General features: G+C 37.9%; 1 protein-coding gene across 5 annotated transcripts in view; it reads left to right on the top strand.

The window, feature by feature from the left end:
• The window catches only part of TAFA4 (TAFA chemokine like family member 4), an 83,510-nt gene extending 67,857 nt beyond the window's left edge, over positions 1-15,653 (top strand). For 2 of the 5 annotated variants that reach the window (XM_074914573.1, XM_074914574.1), the window contains 2 exons: positions 7,950-8,033; positions 12,593-15,653. In XM_074914573.1, the coding sequence (XP_074770674.1) occupies positions 7,950-8,033; positions 12,593-12,723 (215 nt within the window). In that variant the 3' untranslated portion in view covers positions 12,724-15,653. Of the gene's footprint in view, positions 1-7,949; positions 8,075-12,592 lie in introns of all 5 variants that reach the window. The other 3 variants (XM_074914571.1, XM_074914572.1, XM_074914575.1) reach the window with 2 other exon arrangements.
• Positions 15,654-21,056: the final 5,403 nt, after the last annotated feature.

Here is a 21,056-nt window from a genome sequence, read left to right as displayed (position 1 = left end):
AGAAATACCTTCTGTATTTTTAGGTGACACATCAAACAGCAGAAATACTGACATAATAAAAGTCAATTATTATTTTAAATTCGCTTAAGGATTGCAAAGCTGACACTGTCATTCTATGATAGAAAGATATAAATGCACAATACCATCGAAGCTTAATTCAGTCAAGCCAAATAGTTGCCAAAAGATTTTAGTAGCTGTTTTTCTTCAAGTATAGTTGAAATTAAATATGACAAAATATTCTGAATGTAAGATTTTGGTTTCTAAAGTGGAAGCCTTTGATTCCCCCTCACCCCTTAGGGTAATGCTTTAGCATGCTTTGCTTATTTTTGCAAGCATCTGGGACTACAGTCAGTGTTACTCAGTTGCTGTAGCATGGAAACTCTAACTATCTTTCCTTAGCCTCAGGATTAGATGTGTTTTCTCCCACTCTACATATATCCTTCACTAGGCTTCTACACTGTGGAAGCCAAAACCAGTTTGTCTTGAATTTGCATATTTCAGTCTGATACATTTAATTTTCTTTTCCAGCACTTTTGTACCGAATGCAGGGCTGTTTAATTTGCCTGTATTTTACCCTGAGCTTAAAGGGAAGGGATGCCCAAAGCACAGAGTTACTTTTCTAACCAAAAGAAAAGATTTTATAGAGCATTTGTCTTGTAGTAGTCTTTTAAAGTATTTTCTTTGAACTTCAGACCTTATCCCATAGTAGTTACCATTTACATTAGAGCAGCGATTGTCTCTGTGCTGTTGATGCATGGCATGCCTGTGGTGACTGGTACCTGTAGTTCCTACCCCAAATTACAGAATATCTCAAGTTGGAAGCAAACCCGTAAGGATCATCAAATCCAGCTCCCTGCTCCTTGCAGGACTACTTAAAACTAAATCATATGATGAAGAGCATTGTCCAGACACTCCTTGAACTCTGACAGGATTGGTGCCATGACCACGTCCCTGGGGAGCCTGTGCAAGTGACTGACTACCCTCAAATTAATGATGTGATAAGATGTGTTTGGATAAAATAAGAAAACAGTGTAGTTCACATTCACTGAGTGTGTGTCCAGAAATTACTTGTGTCAGACTACACAATTTTTAGTCATACACAGACTGATGATTTTACTTGGAATTCTCGGTAAAAGTAGCTTAGCGCTTAGTAGTTTTTACAGCAGATACAATTAAGTATGTTATATTTGGATTTAGAAAATCTGTTCTGTTTGGATTTTAGCCTCTTTACACTCAGAAGGAAAATAACTGTCCAAATCGTGCTGGAAAACAATAGTAAACAGGATCAAATCAGCCTCTCATGTCAACATTGCCTGTGAACTTTTTCAGGGTTTGTGTGTTTCAGCTGTGTTGGGCAGCACTAAAAAGACCATTGGAGCAAAGTAAATGGGATCTTATTTCTTGTTCTATGCAGCATAGCAGCCTTTATAAAGCTATTGGAATGTAATATTTTCCTTTCTTGACTAAATAAATAGATGCTTACATAATTAAATAATTATAATTAATTTTGTCAGTATCTGCATGATGATTTTACAGAAGGCTGCTGCTTCCTACTATTTTAAAATGAAGCTCTTCATTTTAAGATTTCTCTTTTAGTGTTAACAACCCAGGAAACAATGATTCGATTCTAGCTTTCCTTTAGGCCAGGCAAGCATATCACTGGTCATAGATTGTAGATGCTCCATGAGAAATCAAGACTACTGCAAGAAATAGATTGTCACAGAATATGAAAGACTGCAGAGGTCTGGGACTTTAGCAAAGTGTAGACAGAATGCATTTACCATTCTGTTCTGGACTTGATATTTGAATAGCTTTCTGCTATAACCCATGGGGATTATTTTTTTTTAAATAAAAATTTTAAAAATGAAATTAAAATAACACTTTCTTATTTGAAATTCACACATCTGGTTTTAGTAGTTTACAGGTTTTTAATTTAGTTGGGTATTTTTCCTTAGATTCCTCAGTCTTGAAGCATACGGGTTCCTGACCTAGATCCCACTGGGTTTCTGTGACAGCTTATTTGTTAATTTGGGTGGGGGTAGAGCCTAGTTGTTAGACAGAGCTCCTTGTTAATGAGTATTGGGCATTGTGCCCTTTTGTATATATAGGCCATAAAATGGACTTATAAAGCCCATCATCATGTTTTTTTTAGGATACAGTCATAGGCCAGCTGGATATTTACATTTTGAGATAGGTTGACAGATGCTAAAGAATTTTACTCAAGGTCAGATTTAAAGCAGCAGTTTATTGGAGCAACACTGTATGGTTAAGGTTAAGCTCTGCTCAAAGAGGTAGTGAATATGTGTACCAATCTTCACAGCTACCAAACTTTCAGAAAGGCCCCCTATTTGAGCCACGTCGGAATGGATATTTGCATAATTACATTCAGGCATACACCTATACATAGAAGTGACATTTTTTTTCATGATATATGCTAAGGAGGAAACTAAGTACTCATGTTACAGAAAGAAATGATAGATATCCAGGTGAGTTCCAAGAAAAAGATGTTGAAGTGGTGCAGAAGGGAAAGTAAAATCTAGTTAAATCTTGCAAATACATAAAGTGAAAACATTTGTAGAGTGCTTTGCATTTCTACAGTGTCTTTCATCTCGGAAACTTTAAATATGGGTAGTAGAAGTCAAAGTACTTCATTTAAAAAGAAGGATATGAAGGTGAAAATCAATGTTTGTTATAGACTGAGATCTTCCTAACATTTTTACAAGCACAGTAAAATCATGCGTCATAGCCTAGATGAGAGTACAGGGCAAGAAGTCTTTGTGTCAGGCTATTTTTTTATCCTTTGCCCATGATAACATGCTTAGTTAGATAATTGATTTTAGATGCATTCAACAAGAAACTCTGCCATTTGTGTATTTGAACTTAGTTGTGAAAGCTATTGACAAGCATTGGCAAACAAAAAAAGCAAGGCTCGTTCTTCTGTACCTATGTACGTCTTATTTTCCTGGGGATTATTTGAGCTTCCAAGCACAGGCCCATCTGATACTTTGAGAAATGTTGCTGTAGATAAATCGAGCCACTAAATTCAGAAAAAAGCAGAACATATGAAAGAAAGTATTTAAATACGCAGAGAAGGACATACCACACAGCCTCTATACCCTGCCTTGAGTTGTAGCTACACTACTTGATTGCAGCTATAGAAAATTTCACTTAGGTCAACCCGTTCTTCTGTCAATGACTAAATTGCATTTAAAGTAGTCATGAGATTTTGTTTATACCCATCTTCTTTATGGAAATAAACATCCTTGAGTAAGTACCTCCAGATTGTCTAACGGCTACTGCCAAGAAGATAAAACATTAATAACTTTTGTCTGTAGAGTAGCTATCTTAGATAAGTCTGTTAAATGTCCCCAAGTAAATCATCACTAGCCAAATCATTTTCCATCCAGGCAATTCTATTAGTATGAGAATTTCTGAGGAGGGAGTACTCGGATTGGAAAAGCTGTGAATGAGACTAAAGAATTGTTTAAGATTTTTCTGTAGGGCCAAAGAGCTGCAATGAAGAAAAAAGACAATTTTGGCTGAAAGCCCATCTGGGTTACGGACTGAAGGGAAGAGAGCATACAGAAACAAGAAAACAAAAAATCAATACATAAGAAATAGATAAAAGAAGAAATAGCTGATATTTCCCTCCCACTGTTTTTGAATGGATTTCAGAATACTTGAGAATTCAAAAGGATGCTAATGCTGTGTCAGTGTTCAAAAGATAAAAGGAAACATACAGTAGAATGAATTGTGTACTGAAAATTTATATGGAAGAAAGCTTAATCCAGTGGAGTAGGAAAGACATCTGTATTTGTCCAGACTAAGGACAGTAAGAATTTGCTTGTTCTAGTAGAACACACAGAAATCCCAAAAAAAAAAAAAAAGTTGACCCTTGATGCGTGAAATATTGACATTAATGCTGAGGCAGATCAGTATCACAGTTCTTTTGGTAAGCAACAGAATGGAGAGGTGCTTTCTAATTTACTGTTAACTAAAAAAGATGCTAACCAACATCTACTGGGATTAAGCTTTTTAATTTTTATTTTAATTCTGACCCTGGATAGTTTAGAGTCCTAAGAGGCTGGTTAATAGATCTCTGGTCAGCTGTAATTAAAAATATATTTCAGAATACCTGGGGTATTCTAGAAGAGCACTAGTATTCTGCCAGTATCCACGGTCTGGATACCTGGGGACAACTGAGACTGATCTCAGTCCTGTGTGAGTAACTGAGAAGCTGATATCCAATTAGCAAGGAATTCCTGGAGTTCAGATTCCAAGAATTTATGTGGCTTTCTGAAAAAAGATTGCCAGACACAACTGATTTCATTTGCTGAGGAGTTTTCAAAACTGATAGAGGTAGTTTCTAGGTTTAATACGTGTAAACCCAGGCTTTTCAGTTTACCCAGGAAGATAATGTATAATTTATTCAACTAAAGATTTGGCTCCTAAATACATTTGAGAATTTAAGTCTCATTTTTTGTAAACTATTTAATTTTGAATGATATGCCGTTGTGTGCACTGCTCAGTGTCAGTTACCTAGCATACCTCAAAAACACATCTCTCCCCAGACTCATCAGTAGGAACTGGTAGCCAAATGGCATATACCTACCAGGATTTCACAGTGCTTAGCTCTGCACCTGACACTCTGCAGCATTTTCAGCAGTGCCCTGAAAGCAAATATAGAATCTCTCCTGACAAAAACATGTATGGGTTTCATCCAGTAAGGCAAAGGAGTTATTAATGACAAGGCAATCACATGGCATAGTCCTACTCACAGGAAGTGGAACCTGTTTGAAAGAACTGCATTAATAAAGACAAATTCATTGTGGTGTGAAACTGAAGAAGTTTGATCAGCCCAGTTTATCAGGCAGAAGATTGAAAAATTACTGGATTGCAGCATGTTTAATACCTTCATGGGGAGACAATGATGATTGTTAACAGGTGGTGTAATGTAGAAGAAGAAAGCATAACAGAAGAGGTGGGAAGAGGAAGAAAACTAAGGCTGTGTGTTCTATGCTGAGATTGTTTAACTGTCAGAAAAAAATGGCAATGGGAGAAGTTTCTTTGTTCACCTGTTCCAGATTGGCTTGGAAGACACTGTGTAGCCAAGCACAACTGAGGACACAACACAATGAATTGCGTGAGGCAGGATGAGATGATGTATTGACACCTTTTGTCTTTATTCCCTATGAACCTACTGTTTCCATGGAGTCACGTTATCTAGGGAGTGATGTCAGGAGAAGTTTTATTTCTGGCAGGATTTCTGACGGATTTCCAGCAAATCAGCTTGCTAATGTCAATCTAAAGTAGTCTCCTCTCCCTTCATGAGGGTGGTTGTGTATGAGTGACATAACTGCTCTCATTTCTTAGAAAAGTCATCTGTTGAAACCTCAATCTGAAAAGAAGTGGGAGCCTTTATATCCCCCAATGAGTTGCAGAGTTACAGGGACAATGATAGTTAAAGAGCTCTAGCTATGAAGATGACCCTAAGGCTCTGCTGGAGAATGTTAATGGACTAGTCTCGGGAATGTGCTTGACACAAACAGCTACAGCCGGTTAGGTCATATAGATCAGCAGAGTGGACATTACAACTGGAAATTGGACATAAAATGGATGTAAGAATTAGTGGATTGCTACAGCAAAGAATGGGGGATTTGCTGGAAGCTAATGGAATGAGATCTGTATTAAGTATTTCAGAGTGTGGCCATACCTCTGAGGAGAGTTATCTGCATGGAATAGAAATCAGTCAACAGAAGGGTAGGAGTCATTTTCTATGAGAGTGTCTAAACAAGAGATGAATAGAAGGTGAAATATGCAGTCTGTTGAAGAGCTTGTGGATCTTGTTAGAGTTACAGACTGACTCAGCAATGTTTCCCATCCACATCTATGCTTGTTTTAATTGAAGATGGTACTGGAGATGATGGGCCAATATCACTATCATCAGTTCCACACGGACCAGGAAGTTTCATGGGCACAATCGGTCAAGAATGCTGTGTGAACCCACTCCTCTGCTGCACTTTTGGCCAGTCAAGTAATGCTTGGTTTGGTTTTTTTTTTTTAAATCAGGTGTTAGGAGCAGGTTGATGGAGGTTGTATAGATGAATCAAACCTGCTGTGTTTGTTGCATTTTCTGTTGTCTCAAAACATATTGTACCCAAACCAATATAAAAAAGGTTAGATCTAAGGACTCATCAAAGTAACCAAGGCACAAGGAATTTTAGGTGCCTTCAGGAAACAGGTGAGTGAGAAAGTGCTTTTCAAGGTCTGAAGTTGAACTGATGTTTTTAGGGCAGCACTAAATATATGAGATCATGTTCACATGTCAGAGTGCAAGTAATGCCACCTCATCCACACTCACAGCAGTGCTGTGGAGAGCTGCATAATGTGGTAGCCAGGCCTCCCAGGAGGACTTACTGGCTTTGAAGCAGAGCTCTGAAGACACAGCTTGTTACCAGGATCTCCTACTTGGTTAAGGACCTCTGTACATACCCCCAGTCTTCTTGAATCTGGCCTTCTAGACTTGCTCGTGTTTACCTGAAATAAATGTGGTATAGAAATTGAAACAAAATTAGAAAGTAGCAGAGATAAAATAGATAAAATAGATGATTGGACCATATGTCTGGAGTGGAAATGATTGCTCACCTCCTAGGAAGTACAGTCAAGTTTCCCCCATTTTGTCAACAATCAATCAGCATCAATGCAAATGATCTAAGCTCCAAATGACTAGTGAAAGGAATCATGCATTTATATTATAATTTTATGAGATTGAAAGAAGAGTTTGCAAAAGCCAAACTGGTGTTCCAGAAGTATATTTTTCATAATGTTTTTCATGTAAGCTTAGAGCAAGAATGCAAAGCAAAAGTAATTGAATGAACATTTCAGCAATATTCTGATGTCAGCTTGCCTGCTTGTCACCCTGATTTGAAGGTTGCAGAAGTACGAATCTACCTTAAAATTAAAAGATTTACAAGAAGTAGACTAAGTTATTTCTGTTCTTCACTTTTGGATGTGGTATCTTTTAAAGCATGCAATTCCCTATTTTGTTCACATAATAGCATGATGCAGACTAACTAAATCAACATTTTAAGCCATATTTTATTTTTAAATCCAATTTAGATTATGTAAGATTGTGAGCTGATATATTTTATAACATTTTTCTGGGTTTTGATGAATTTTATGAACAATGCAAAACTGAGAAACGATGCAGATCTTTAGCTGTTTGTAGAAGAGTATATCTGTTGTTAACAGCGTGTTATAAATTCATGACTACATTTGTAAAAATAACAAGCACTGTCTTATTAATGGAAATTGGCTTAAGGGTAGAAAATTAATACATTTGCACAGTTAAGGTGTACTACTGGAGTCTTCCAAAACATACTGCAAAACGGGCAGTGTAACTGCAAGTAGATTTTTAGTTAATAATCTAAAACTTTTCAGTGGTTTCCACATTCTTATCTGCACTATTTTCTGACAGACCTCACATGCTTACATCTCTGTGCAATTTTATTTTCTCACCCAGTGAAGGGAGAAACTGGCATTTCTTCATCCAGTCTTGCATATGCATATCTGGGTTAAACAAGAAGCCTTAGTTTCATTCCACCTTATAGCAAGTACTTGGCTGAAGCATGTAAATGAAGGAGGCAAGTCATCTTTGTAGTCAGTGGAGATAACTTCCAGAGGTTAATTCAAATGCTGGACTCTGTCTCTGGTGGTGCTTGCCTGTCTTCACCATTTGCATATGGCATTTACCCTTCTGTGTGCTGGTGATATTTTCTACCCACATTTCTAGCTCAAATACAATCAGTGTGATTAGCTGTTAAAACAGTAACTTGGTTCTACATTTTGCAATCAAACAATTGCACTTTGCACGGACAACCTCCCTACTAAACCCAACAGTAATGAAAACCCGACTGTATTCTGTTTCTCTTTCCTATTTCTTTTTCTAGCTTCCATTGTCCTACAGAAGTGGTGGTGTCATATGAACCCCTGTTTGGATGGAGAGGACTGTAAAGTACTACCAGACTATTCAGGTTGGTCTTGCAGCAGTGGAAATAAAGTCAAAACCACAAAGGCAAGTACAGAGATCGCCTGTATTTAAAGGTGGCAGTCTGCTGATAGCCCTTGCTTATTCCATTGTGTCTGTGGGTGTGAGCACCAGTACTGGACTCCTCAGTGTTTTGAAAGTGGTGATGAATGCACTTGTTCTCAGAGAGGGAAATGTTGGGGCAGAACCGTCCCTTCAGTGCCAGCCTAGTTAAATTATTGGATGCTGGAGTGAAACTGAAGAAGGCCCTGCTTCACTCTCTAGTGAGTGAAAGAAACTATTCCGTTGTGACTGGTGCTTGAGTGATAATCATGTTCCAGGATCAATTCTTCAGTTTTTCAGACTGAGTACATGGATCTAAGGTCTTTACCAGCGCCACCTAAAGTTAGATTCCTGTGCTACTGGAAAGCTCTTTTAGCTTTTGAAAGAAGTAGCCTGCATTGGGAGTTGTTGAGAATCTACACTGACGTCAGTGGGAACAGTGGGACACTGAGCACCACTGGAAATTAGGCTGGTTCGGATAATTTCTAATTACAAGCCATCCTGTAGATGGCCTGATTTTAAAAATAAAACTTTGCTATGCCATCCTATTTCTTAATGGCCAGCAGAGAGAAAATGTCATGTCCTCTGCTTAACAATCTAAAATGAGTTCAGTGCATTGAAGTTCAACAAGTCTTAGCAAACTGCATATCTAAATATATCATAAAGCAGGAGTCTTTAGTAGGCAATAGCAAGGAAAGACATATGCTTAGCTTTTCCCTTTACAGCCTCTTCTAGTTGGGAATGAATGTTGTTGATTAAGTTACAGTCTGAGTTAATAAGCAAATACTGACACCAAATGTTGTTTAATAATGGCTGCTCTAAGGAGTGAAAACTATACTAATTTCTGGATGAAAGAGAGAAAATTAGATGCTTTGGGCAGCTGTGGTGTGATATCGGTGGTCTAAAGTCCAGCTACAGATATTGCACAGTGGCAGGCTTGCTGGAAAAATCTGACCAAACCAACCAGTCTGAAAAACCCTATTCCTGTTTTTAAGGTCAGAAGAATTGTTGCAAATTTATCAAATGATTTATCAACTGCCAAAGATGTAGTCTATAGTGTGCCTAGATCCTACTGTCCTCCTGTGATGGGTACTACACCCGAAAGTTGACCTGTACACTCTAGAATCAGTATGAGTAACTGGCAGTCAGTTATTAAAAGATGTGGATTACACTCAGCCTTTAAATTTTTTCACAGGCACTGACTTTTAACTACTCATATATGATAAGGGGTAGTGTAGCACCACACTGAAAGGTGAGACTGGCTTAGTAGGAGTTCTAGATATTGAATAAAACAACTTCCTCTCTGGACATACGAGAAGAGAGCCGGAAATTTGTACCAGAAGGAACTTATTGGAAAAGAGTAAGATGGGGTTAAATATTCTTGATGCCTTCAATAGATACTAGAGGGATAAAGGGTAGAAGAAATTAATTTGTGTTGGCATTGATGACTGAAGGCCTGAGGTGTCAAGACCTCATTCATGCTGTTGTCTCTTCCTTCCTATGAACAGTTGCCTTTTAGTTCACTGAGGTCAACTGACCACGAGTCATGTAGCCTGTGTTCATGACTCTTGCTCTTAAACAGTGAAAAGAGGCAGCCTGAGGCAGTGAGAGTTTACTAATAGAGGGGCAAATTTGGCATGGATCATTTATTTTATTATCCATGACAAATATTGCAACCAGCGAACTACAGAATGCGGTGATGCATTCCGATGGGTTTAGGGATGTCTTCATAAAGCTAGAATGGGACAAATCATCCAGCCTGCAATTAGACCTGTGCAAATTCATCAACTCCAGTGAGTTAGTGTGGGTTTAACGGAGGGCAGGGTGTAACAATAGGAGTGCAAATGTTTCATTAAACTCTTCCTCTACCTTGCTGGAATGTGGATTAATGCACTTTGCACTGATTTTTTTTTTTTTATTATTTATTACCCTAAGAGATTTCTTTGAGGGGCATTTAATTGAAAGGATAACCAGACAACTGGCAATTGTGCTCAGGTGTGAATCATTGTACTGTATTACTGACATAAAAACTGTTCATTTTCCTTGCATGGTTTTGTTTTTCTTTCACTGCTCTGTGTTGTTTTAGATTCGAGGATGTTAAGGTAGGACTGTATTTTCTTGTGCATGTGGTTAGCAACAGTATAAAGGAGATTCCGATTCTGACAGGGGTCTTGGAGTGTGGCAACAATATAAATGTAGATATGGATAATGAAGTTAGTGGTTAAATGTTACATTGAAATGGCACAAGAGAAGTCTTAACCTTTAACTAGCGATTTGCCATGTTAGAGAAGGGAACAGGCAGATTTCCTTAAAGGGCAGATCCCTTAAAAAGGTGTCTCAGTCCCTCCCTTTTTAATTACTTTGCTAGAAATTCTTGCATTGTTTGCTGTATGTGTTTTATGTATGGATACTTCAGGGAAATAATTACTTTCATGCTTTTAAGTATTTTGGTTTTGACCCATGAAAGCTTTTCCTCGGCATTTACCTGTGGTGTTAGTAAGTGAACCCTGAAGAGTTACTTTTGGAGGCTGAGATTTAACATAGCTGTATCCCAGTAGTAGTGGCATTTCTAAAAGCTGAGGGCTTGTTATCACCAAGTTGTTGTACTCCTGTAGTTAGCTCTTAGGATTGTACCTTGTGAGAATCAGTCGGAAATCATGTAGTTTGTCTTTGTTGGTCCAAGTAAGAAAGGACACAATTTGTTCAAGGTTTTCTGGGTGGGATTCATTGTGTCCAGTTGCAGGTATGTTTCTATCCATGCCGAATTGTTTAGAATTCTCCAAAGTTGTGTGGAGAGAAATGGGGGAGCTCACAGATGGACTGTGCCCATCCACACGAGTGTTCCCATGTCTCTCCCCAGTACGTTAAGGAAGCCCTGGATAGCAAGCTTACATGTAGATGTTTGCTTTCTAGGCAGCAAAAGCGGTGCTACAAAATCTGTCCTGGCATCCATACTTCCTCTGTAGGTATTTTGCATGTCTTGTGAGTGGTTTTCTCTGTCTACCAAGATATAGTTGTTGCACAAATATGATGAGTAATGGTAACTCCAGATTCTGAACAGAAGCTTGTGGCACAGGCAGTATTGAACTGGAAGGAAAACAGAGTGGAAATAAAATTTCCCTTGTTATAGGGAAAAGGAAAGTGTGATGTAATTTGGGTTTTTTAGTTTAAAAATGAACCAAAGATTTGTCCAAACTCAGCTCAATCAATAAAATATGTATTAAGTACATTATTAAAACTTTACGCAGAGAGGACTGTATGAACTGTCAGACCAGCAGTCCAAACTGTACAGCAACCTGTGTGTCTCAGTGCTGGGATACTTAAATCAGATACAGCAAAACCCTTGTGAACAATTATAGAAAAATGTATGCATACATAAAATTCTTCCAATTTAATAGTTGGCTTATGTCTACAACATGAGAGTTGAGATCCATTACATATTAATTTTTTTCTATGTTATGTACCAAAGATGATCTCATTACCATTTAAATTTCTAATCAATTTTTAAAGCTTTTTAAGACCATGGGATCACTGCTAGTTGGGACAATGACTTCCACAGGTTAATTATACACTGAAAGAAGAAATGCCATTTAATCAATTTTAAGTCCTCTGTCTTTTTATTTTGTGAAAATATTAGAGTAACTTGAAGCATATGAAGCACAGGAGACTCCTGACGCTACTCAGTATTTAGGTGAATAGTTAGTAGCTGAGTGGGACAGTTAAAACATTAAAAGCCAAAGAGCTTGTATCTTACATCAGTTACCTTAGGGAAAGAAATAAAACTTCTTTATGATGAGTGTCTGTTTGGTTTTGTAGCACATCTAAACACTACAGAGCAGAGCTGACAAAGCTTTCCTCCTTGCAGGCTGCCAATGCTCATCTGTTCCCAGGACGGGAAATCTGACATGACCCCTCCTCCCTGTGTAGCCAAATCCACTGTGTTTGTGCACTCTGTGCATGAAGGCTCGCACATACATCCCTGAAGCACCTGACTGGGTCTGCGTGTGGTTTCAAGTGGAAGAGACTGTGGGGTGCTGTGGGAGAAGTGCTATCTGGGAGTGGCTTCTGCCGCAAGCACAATTCATCCCACCTTGATGAATTGTTCTGCCTGATTCCTAGTTCCCTCCCATAAGAGGGACCACTGGGAATGGGGAGCAGTTTGCATGAATGAGCTTTTGGGAAATAAGTCATACACTTGTGCTGTAGGCATTGGTGTTGAAAATGATGCTAAGCAAAATAAAGTAGAAGGAGGTTTCCATAAGATATTGGTGGCAAATTTAATAGTGAACAGCTGTTTCTTTATCTGTAAATCTTCTTTATACTATTGAATAATAGTGTAATTAACATTTGCATACAGATTCTGCTTCTCTTCAAGGTATATAGGTATGGCTGGGGCAAGTTCATTCATGATGTATTAGTGTGTACTCTTCCAGCAACAAAACACACATTATTATCCTTGTTTGATCGATTCTATGTAGGTAACTCTTTCCTCTTCTTTTACAGGTAACACGGTAGCAAAGAATAAACCTGTGGGTCGCTACCAGAACAATGGCATGTGCAACTGTTCCGTGGCTGTTACACAGAGACCCTTTTTTGTGATGATGTTATTGACTTCTTTGAAGTTGCAGAACTAGTCAGCAAAAAGGACAATACTTTTCCTTTCAACTGTGGCTGCAGTTCCTGAACCTGGATTTTGCTATACAGAATGCTACATTTTAATTTCACAAGAAAAAGAAAGAAGATTTAGTTCTACTTGAAATGCACCTTGGATTCCCAAGGATCTGATGCCTGGCACAAAGTTGTGAAAACACACACCTGTACTTCTGCGGTGCATCAAGGATAAGACTTTCTTAATGACATTAAGATATGTAAAATTGTTTTAAATGAATTTACATCATGAATGTAACCTAGGAGGTCATAGAAAGAAAATGCCTATGTTACAACTGATACAGATGATCTTAAAGGTCTTTTCCAACCCAAATGACTCTATGGATTTGTCTGAGGTACTTCTCACATACAGTGCAACATAAAAATATAAATCTGATCCCAATGATAAGTGAGCCAAAAGAACAGTGTTAGTAAATTATGTCTTAGTGTGTTTTCAACTGTGATTTAGTAACTGTCAGGGTTGTAGGAAGGTGAAAGGATGGAACTTATGAATTAGTAGCAGTTATTGTAGGGCATACTTTGGTTATATCTGTGCAATTAGATTTATTTCCTTAGCTAGTTCTAGGTAGTTTAACTTTTACATTCATAAGTGATGGCAGGAAAGCATGAGGAAGAGACAAAATTTGAAAGTAGACATAGTTTTTCTCATCCTAAAATAAATCCATTCTCCAGGGGAATAGCGAAGTATTCCATATCTAGATTCAAAGAGGCAAGGAATATGTAAAGAATTTAGCCATTAGCTAGAAATATGCATTCAGATGCCTCAAAAAAAAGGAGAGTATGCTTGTACTGCATAAGGAAGGCTTACTGGAAGGAGAGTAATTTGTTTGGATTTTCATAGCTCTGGTTGTACCCTAATAGGTAACATACTTAAAATTCGTAAGCAGAAATCTAGACACAAGTGAATCTTCTGTTTCATTTAGTTCTTGTTTAGAATGATTATAATAATTAAATGTCCAGTTCTTTGACAGACTGAATTTCCAAGTGGTTAAATTTTGTGACACATAATTGTTCCATATTATTGTAGATGCGTTTCATACTGTTTTTCTTATTTGCCTGTTACAGTTTTGTCATCAGTCTTCATAAATACAACAGTAAGTAGAGGTGAAGCTGTAGCCAGTCTGTTCCCCATTACATCATTTAGTGACTAAGATGCATTGAAGCAGACTAATGCAACGATGCAGATGGCTATCATGCAGATGAACTGCTGCTGACCCAGATACTGAATTCATGGTTATGCTTTATGTAAATATTAGGGTAACAATGTACAATTAATTTTTATATAGATAGAAAAGCAAAAAAAAAAAATTAAGTGTATTGTACTAATTTAGGTAATTGTGCACAAGCTTTCTAATTTATGAGAAAGATACCATCAGCAGTGTGAAGCTGTTCAGAATAATAATCATTAGCTTTTGATTTGCTAGAGTGAGTGGGAGTATTCAGCCACGTAGTTCTATCGAAGTCAGTGGTGGGAAGATCTGGCCCTGTGTTTTCTAGTTTTGATTTCTCTGGTTTAGTTCACTTTCAATTATGTATCTGATTACAGCTGGGATCATAGTGGTCATTGTACTCAGTGATAAGTAAACAAGAGATTTTCTGCTCTGTGCTTGGACGGCTGAACAGCTAATAGACTCTGCTTGCCCTAATGAGCTCTACATTCTTAATATTTTTCCATTGTTTTGATTTTCTGATTAAATTTTAAAATTACCTTTACTATTTCTACCGCTTCTGTGCATGTATATTCAACAGTGTCATCAGTGAAGATCATTTTCCTTTGCTATTTGTACAATGTTGACCCATAACTGGTATTTATTTATTTATTTATTTTGGTAAGTGCTCTACAAAGGCATAGTAAAAACCATTGCTGAGATGTTCTAAGTGAACAAACAAGAATTTTAGAGAAAAGTTATTGTTTTTCTATTTTTTTTTTAAAGATAAATACAACGAAACTATGTAACTTGTCAGTGGTCATACGCTGGATTTGTGGTGGAATTGAGAACAGACCCAAAACTACTTATGTCTAATTAAGTTTTTCCCATTTAAGGCATGTAACATACATACCCAGAAGGGATACAGTATATTACATCTTCAACAGCCACCCAGAAGGTGCTTTCACTGCCACTGAGGAAGGGGGGAAACTACAGCTAAGTTTGATAGCATGGGATTATGAAATACAGCCCAAATGAATGACTTGCCTTCCTAGATCCTCAGCCCATGACAGAGATTTTATATTCCTGAAGCAGCTTCGTTCCAGAGGATCTTGGGTTGATTTACAGCTTTTTCTGACTCATTGCACAAATGCTGTAATATATGCCTGTGTCTTTTTGGAGGATTGCTGCTGCTTCTAATGCTACTGTCTGGCATCTGACACCAGTGTTGTCCTTCTGCTGAGCAATAGCAAAATTAAACTCTTTGCCAGCAGCTCTGTAGTAGAAGAGATCAGTGTCCCAGGTTCTTGGTGTGTTCTCTAAGTGAATGACTTGGTTTATGTTCGTCTGCTTGTTCTAGAAGAGAGGTTTTTGTAAGCAGCATGCTTGCAATCTCTTAGAAACTTCAGTTTGCACCCCACTGTTAAGCTTCTATGGGGCTAAAACCTGTGGGTCATCATATGCAGGCTTTTGTTTGGGCAAGCACTGTCTCCTAGTGTGGTGCAGAAAGTAATCCTCTTGGTCTTAAAGTGTCAATGTTTTACCATGCCATTTTTAACTAAGACTGTTGCAGACCCTTACTTCTCTGATGAGATATTATTCTAATATCCAAACTGAACTGATTCATGTCCTGATTATACCTATATCTTACTACTTAACTGTGTTCTTTTCTCCCCTCATTAGGATGGCCCTGATGTATTTTCCTTCACCCAGGTGACATTTCAGTAGGCATTAAAATAACCATGGCCTCTTTATCTCCTGTTTTTTCTCTGCCTATCTTTGTAATCCTTTTTTGCATTACTTGCAATTTAGGCGCATCTTTTTTTTTGAATGAGGATTGCCGGAATTATGCACTTTGTTTGACATCTGCCATTGTCAGTTTTCTGGAGTGTCATTAGCACTTCCCAATCTCTGCTGCAAATACTTCACTTTCTACAGCCTATGCTGCTTTTGCCTTTTTCATAGCTGCATCGTGCTAGCAATTCACAGTCAGCAAGTGTTTGACTAATATTCTAGGCTTGCTTTTTTCAGCACATGCCTCCTGGCTGATAACGTATATTCTTAACTATTCTACCTCGGAGAGTGGCCTTGAAGTTTGTGCTGCTGAATGTTGCCTGTTGTTACTCTCCCAGGCTGAGGTCATGAGGTGCTGCCTGGGCCCTGTGCTGACATTTTCCATGTGCCTGTTTGCAAGGCCACAGTTGAACACCACCAAGACTGACTGGTGAGGAACTCCACTCTATCTCGTTTTGAACAGAAAGTGCCATTGTTCACTCTTTAGCCATTTCCTTACTACCATCCTTATCTTCTTCAATTAGATAAGGAAATATCTGTGGTATCAAAAATAAATGCTTTGATATATAGATTAAACTAGATACATGAAATTTTCTTTATCTAGAAAATAAATTATCTTAATAGAAATCCCTGTAAGGTTTCTCTTGCATCCTACAACTTTGTTAAATTCATGATAGATTTTACTCCATCTTCCATTTACCTCTAAGTCTCTTATCTTCAAGGATTTGTGTTAGAATTTGTACCTAAAGAGAGTGAATAAAATTTTTATGTTTGCAGTAAATTTTCTCAAGGGTTAGTTCATAACAAATCTACAACAATAGAAAATGTCTTTGAAGTGTAACGATTTGCTTGCAGATTGAACAGACCCTGAGGTAAGAGAACAGTTAAGACTTCTGTTATAACAATAGATGCTTCTGTATCTATTGAAATATAGATGATCCTGAAACAAACTTTTAACTACTTAGGATAAATAAATGCCCCTAAACCGTAGTAATGTCATATAAAGGACTGCTTTTTGCAGCACAGTGTCCCCAAGCACTGCCTTATGGTAATGATTCTGGGCAGACTCAGAATGGATCTGCTCACCTTGGAATTTGGAATATGTTGGTTATGTTGAGTTCAGGAGGATGGTTTCTTTGAAGGTTATGGCTGCAGGGATTCTCACTGCATGGAAATGAGACTCCTACACCTGCAAACGTGGAGTGTGTACTATTTTCCACTTCAATTACCTTAGTGTTTAGCTGAGCAAGTAGATCCCCTTTGCAAAAGCAGGATTATCTAGACAATGATAAATTTGGAGGTTTTTTCCAAATTATGCCTTTATGAATAAGCAGCATATCTCCCATAGATTTACTTTGTGTCTCTTGCTTGTTAAATGGTTAATTTTTGGTGTTGGTTTTTTTTTTTTTTTTTTTTAAAGAAAAAAGTGCCTAGGCAGTGTTTGCAGCTTGTACTATAAGATTAGAACCTTGTATGAGTATACCTCAGTTACCAGATTTTTCTAATTTGGATGAAAATTCACAAAGGTAATAGGTTAAAATAACAGCCTGTACCAACCTTCAAGAGACCTTTTGCATTTATAAAGTACTGTAGCTTTATTATTGTTATGAGGACAAAGTCACCCACCAGGAGAAATTAATATTGCTGTTAGAACACTTCAGGGGCCATTCTACCCTGCTCTGTGTGTGTGTGACGTTCCCATTAATACTAGTAGAAATTACGTGTACTCAAAAGAAGAGCAGTTTTGGTAGCATAGATTAAAAAGTTTGTTATTACAGTCATTTATATGAAATGAAAGTCAATGAAATGTCAGAAAAATCACTACAGGCTGCACTGAGTGTGGAGTCTCAAGCCTGTGAAATGCCACTGTTACATTTTACCAGCCCAGGATGTCTCCTGGAAATGAATATGGCTTTCTGGTCCTTTGAGATGTAGTGCCTTGTGAAAGGTGCAGACATGAGGGAAGACTAAGTGGAAAGTCAACTCTGGATTTGCTCTTCTTGCCCATACTGTACAATGAAGAAGGAAGATTGTGTATTCAGTCTTTGTACACCTTTCTGGGACTGAAGTTCAGAGACTTATAAATCTCTTCTAGACAGTGTAAGTTATTAATTTTGGAAGGTATCTAAGGGCATGGTCAGATCAGAGGTGATTAAGCAGTGTATCTTAATAAGATACAGGTCTTTAGCTGAAATGCAGGTACCAGACATACTTATGGTCTATGGAGATATGAAGTAAATTGAGGTAACTTAAACTACTATGAAGGTTGCAGCTGTGGGGCAATAACTTTTAAAGATATATTTACTTTCTCTTATGTAGTTGTCTGCCTGTGTTGTACCTGCCAAGTAGTGGTTATGTGGGGACATTGGATAATCCGGCACTAGTAGCAACCTCTTCATTTAGGGTATAAAAGGGTTTTACCTTTGTAAGTGAAATTTTGCATAACTAACTCTTTCCACTTACATCTTGGTATTTAGTTATTGAAGACTTCTCGGCAAAGAAATAGGGACACAAATGTTTTGTCCACTCACTAGAGTTATATTTCACTTCATGACAATTTATACTGACATGAGGTTGTACAGATTGGTAAGGGGATTTACACAAAAATTTATAAATCGTAGGAATCCAGTATCTCTTCCACTCTTTAATGTGCATGTTGGGTGAAGGTTTGGTAACCCTACTCACATCTCTTGGCTATAGAGTCCTTATTTGTGTTCTCTGCAATTCAAGGTTGTGGGTGGATGCACTTCACTTTTATTTTATTTTAAAATTTGAATCATTAGGGAGATTTTTCACAGAAATGCCTTCCAGTCAGGAAACTTCTAGCTGAGTCTTCTGAGTAGAGGGAAAGTTTTGTTCAGACATGAAAAGAAAGCTGAAGAGGGACAAGGTTCATCCCATACCACAAATGATCTCTACAGGGAGACAGAAGATTAACAAGGTAACATTGGTAAGATAACTTTACCTCAAGATACTCCACATTATTTATACAAAGGGTCATTGAACAGATTTTTCAAGGACAGTTGGCCTGTGGCCTTCATACACCTGAGACCTCAGAGAGCCACAATAAGTGGAAAAATAATTTTCATGCACCTTAAAGGAGCATCTACAATGCCATCCATCAGCCACCATGGGAAACAGATGAGGAACATTACAACAGTGGAAAAGTAGCCTAAAAAGTTACAAAAAATTAGGTAGAGAATCTGTTTGTCTGCTGTATAGTAGTATGCAGATCCACTCAAGCTCATGCACTGAATGATTTTCCAGTTTACAGAAACGTGCCAATTATTTTCTTTATCACATTTTTCCACAAATATGCCCATTGCTTAAAATTCACTAGAATGAGTGGTTTGCAAGCAAAACTGTCAGCTGTTTGCTTACCCTTTAAATTAAGTGGCCCACAAAGTAATCTACTACAGTGGTAAAATCAGTGTAAAATGCATTACTTTAAGTCCCAACAAAATAAAATAGGTGCTTTGTAAAACAGCACTGGTATTTGCAGGACTGAAGTCTGCTGTCGGTTGGATTCGTATGAAACTCCTGGAGTTGATGAGTTCACGCAGGTCCAGACGAATGCACAATGATGATCTCTAGTCTGCCTTTTGAAGATGTGCCCGCAGACAGCAGGAGGCATTAGCAAATCTGTGAGGAATATTGTAGGAAGAGTACAGAAATGGTACTGCTACTTTCAAAAACTTTCACACAGTTTTTAGAAAGTAACGGGAAAACTGCTTCATTCTACTTTAGACCATGGCTTTTGCAGGCTATGGATTAGGCTCTCCATGAATATCTAACAGCGATTAGCAACGAGCTGATGGCTTGTTGGCAGTGGTTAACGCACGTTTATTTGACAGAGACAGCGCAAGTTGTAATGTGACTGTGCTGAGTGTCTAAATATGTATTTCAGGTCCTGTAAAGAAGAGGTCATGGGGGTACTCTGCACCCTTAGCAGCCCAGATTGATTGGGGGGGGGTGTGTGTGAAGGAGCTGAGTGTTCTCTCCCCATGGTGCTGTGTCCCTAGATGTTTTCTCTGTACGTGTGCTGTGAATTCGTTCCAATCCTCTGACAGTAGGAATATACAAACAATGGCAAAGGGGATGTGAATTCTTGCAGCAAGGGCTAAAAAGAACGTTTTTTGTCACTTAAAGTAAAGCAGACAAGGTAGTATATCCCACAGGACACTAATGAGCCGCCTGATAACACCAAGTGCACACCTGACCTCTTGACACATGAAGCGAAGATGACAGATGTACTGTCAAAATACAAATCTATCAACTTCATCATGTAAATCTACCCACAGATGCTTTACAGTAGAGATCTGAGGGGAAACAAACATTTTAACTTACAGAGTAACCTTGTAAACAGGAACTTTTTACAAAAGACTCCAGTTAATAATTTATGAATTATAACAGTGTCATGAGAAAAGGATACCAAGCATTGATTTTTGGCATTGAATGACAACAAAGCCAATCCCCTAGTTTCCACAATAATGATGCACTCACTGTTCTAGTGTTGGGGTGTATTGGTATTCATAATGCATTTGCATAAAATCCTATCTCTGATCTTTTATATTATTCATTTTGTGCTTTCCATGTCTTTCCCAAATGTACTGAGTTGCTCCCTTAAACACAGACTTCTATTCTGCAAGTGGGAAGCATCCCAGAGTCACTTCAGGACGCTGATTTTTGCTCTTTAATTAGGTTTGTAAGGAGTTTTGTACTTAGAGCAGGAATTAATTTTTTTGTTGTTGTTGTTTATAAGTAATTTGTCATGACCTCTCCAAATGTTAGCACTTGCCCTGTGTGAAGACAGTTAATTTTCCAAGATGTGACAAACATAGTTTTTAATTAGATTGGGGTAATCATGTCAAAAAAGGAACTTCCTTTTATGAAGCACTCAGATATTTGCATTCTTTTAGCAAAAGCTTTTTTTCCTCATGATTGAAAATTAAGCCTAGCAACAAAACAAATTGGGACTGCTGGAGTTTATGCAGAAGAAAATTTTTGAGCTTTATAATATCTTTCAGGACTCTGCTCACAGAGAGTCACATTGTGGTGTGGTACAATATGTTTATCTATGATGAATATATCAATATTTCAGCTTTCATTTGAGGAAGGTTCTGTCCAAATATCTGTAAATATTTTTGCAGAGAAAGCCTAGAAATGTGGGTTGAGTATAGCTCTGACTTTCATTGTTGTGTCTCTTCTCCCTCGTGCCCTTGCTCCTTCTCCATTTACTCACCCACCAGGTTATCTTCCTTGCCACAACAGGTTGTCTTTCATGAAGGTCATAAAGACCTTCCTGAAGTTCTTCACCCTGGGTTCCTTTTCTGACAAACAGGAGAAATTAAGAACTG

This window comes from Athene noctua, chromosome 10 (assembly GCF_965140245.1).
Source record: "Athene noctua chromosome 10, bAthNoc1.hap1.1, whole genome shotgun sequence".
Classification (NCBI taxonomy): domain Eukaryota; kingdom Metazoa; phylum Chordata; class Aves; order Strigiformes; family Strigidae; genus Athene; species Athene noctua.
Note: the sequence above shows the minus strand (reverse complement) of the source record. Positions and strands in the feature narration are given on the sequence as shown.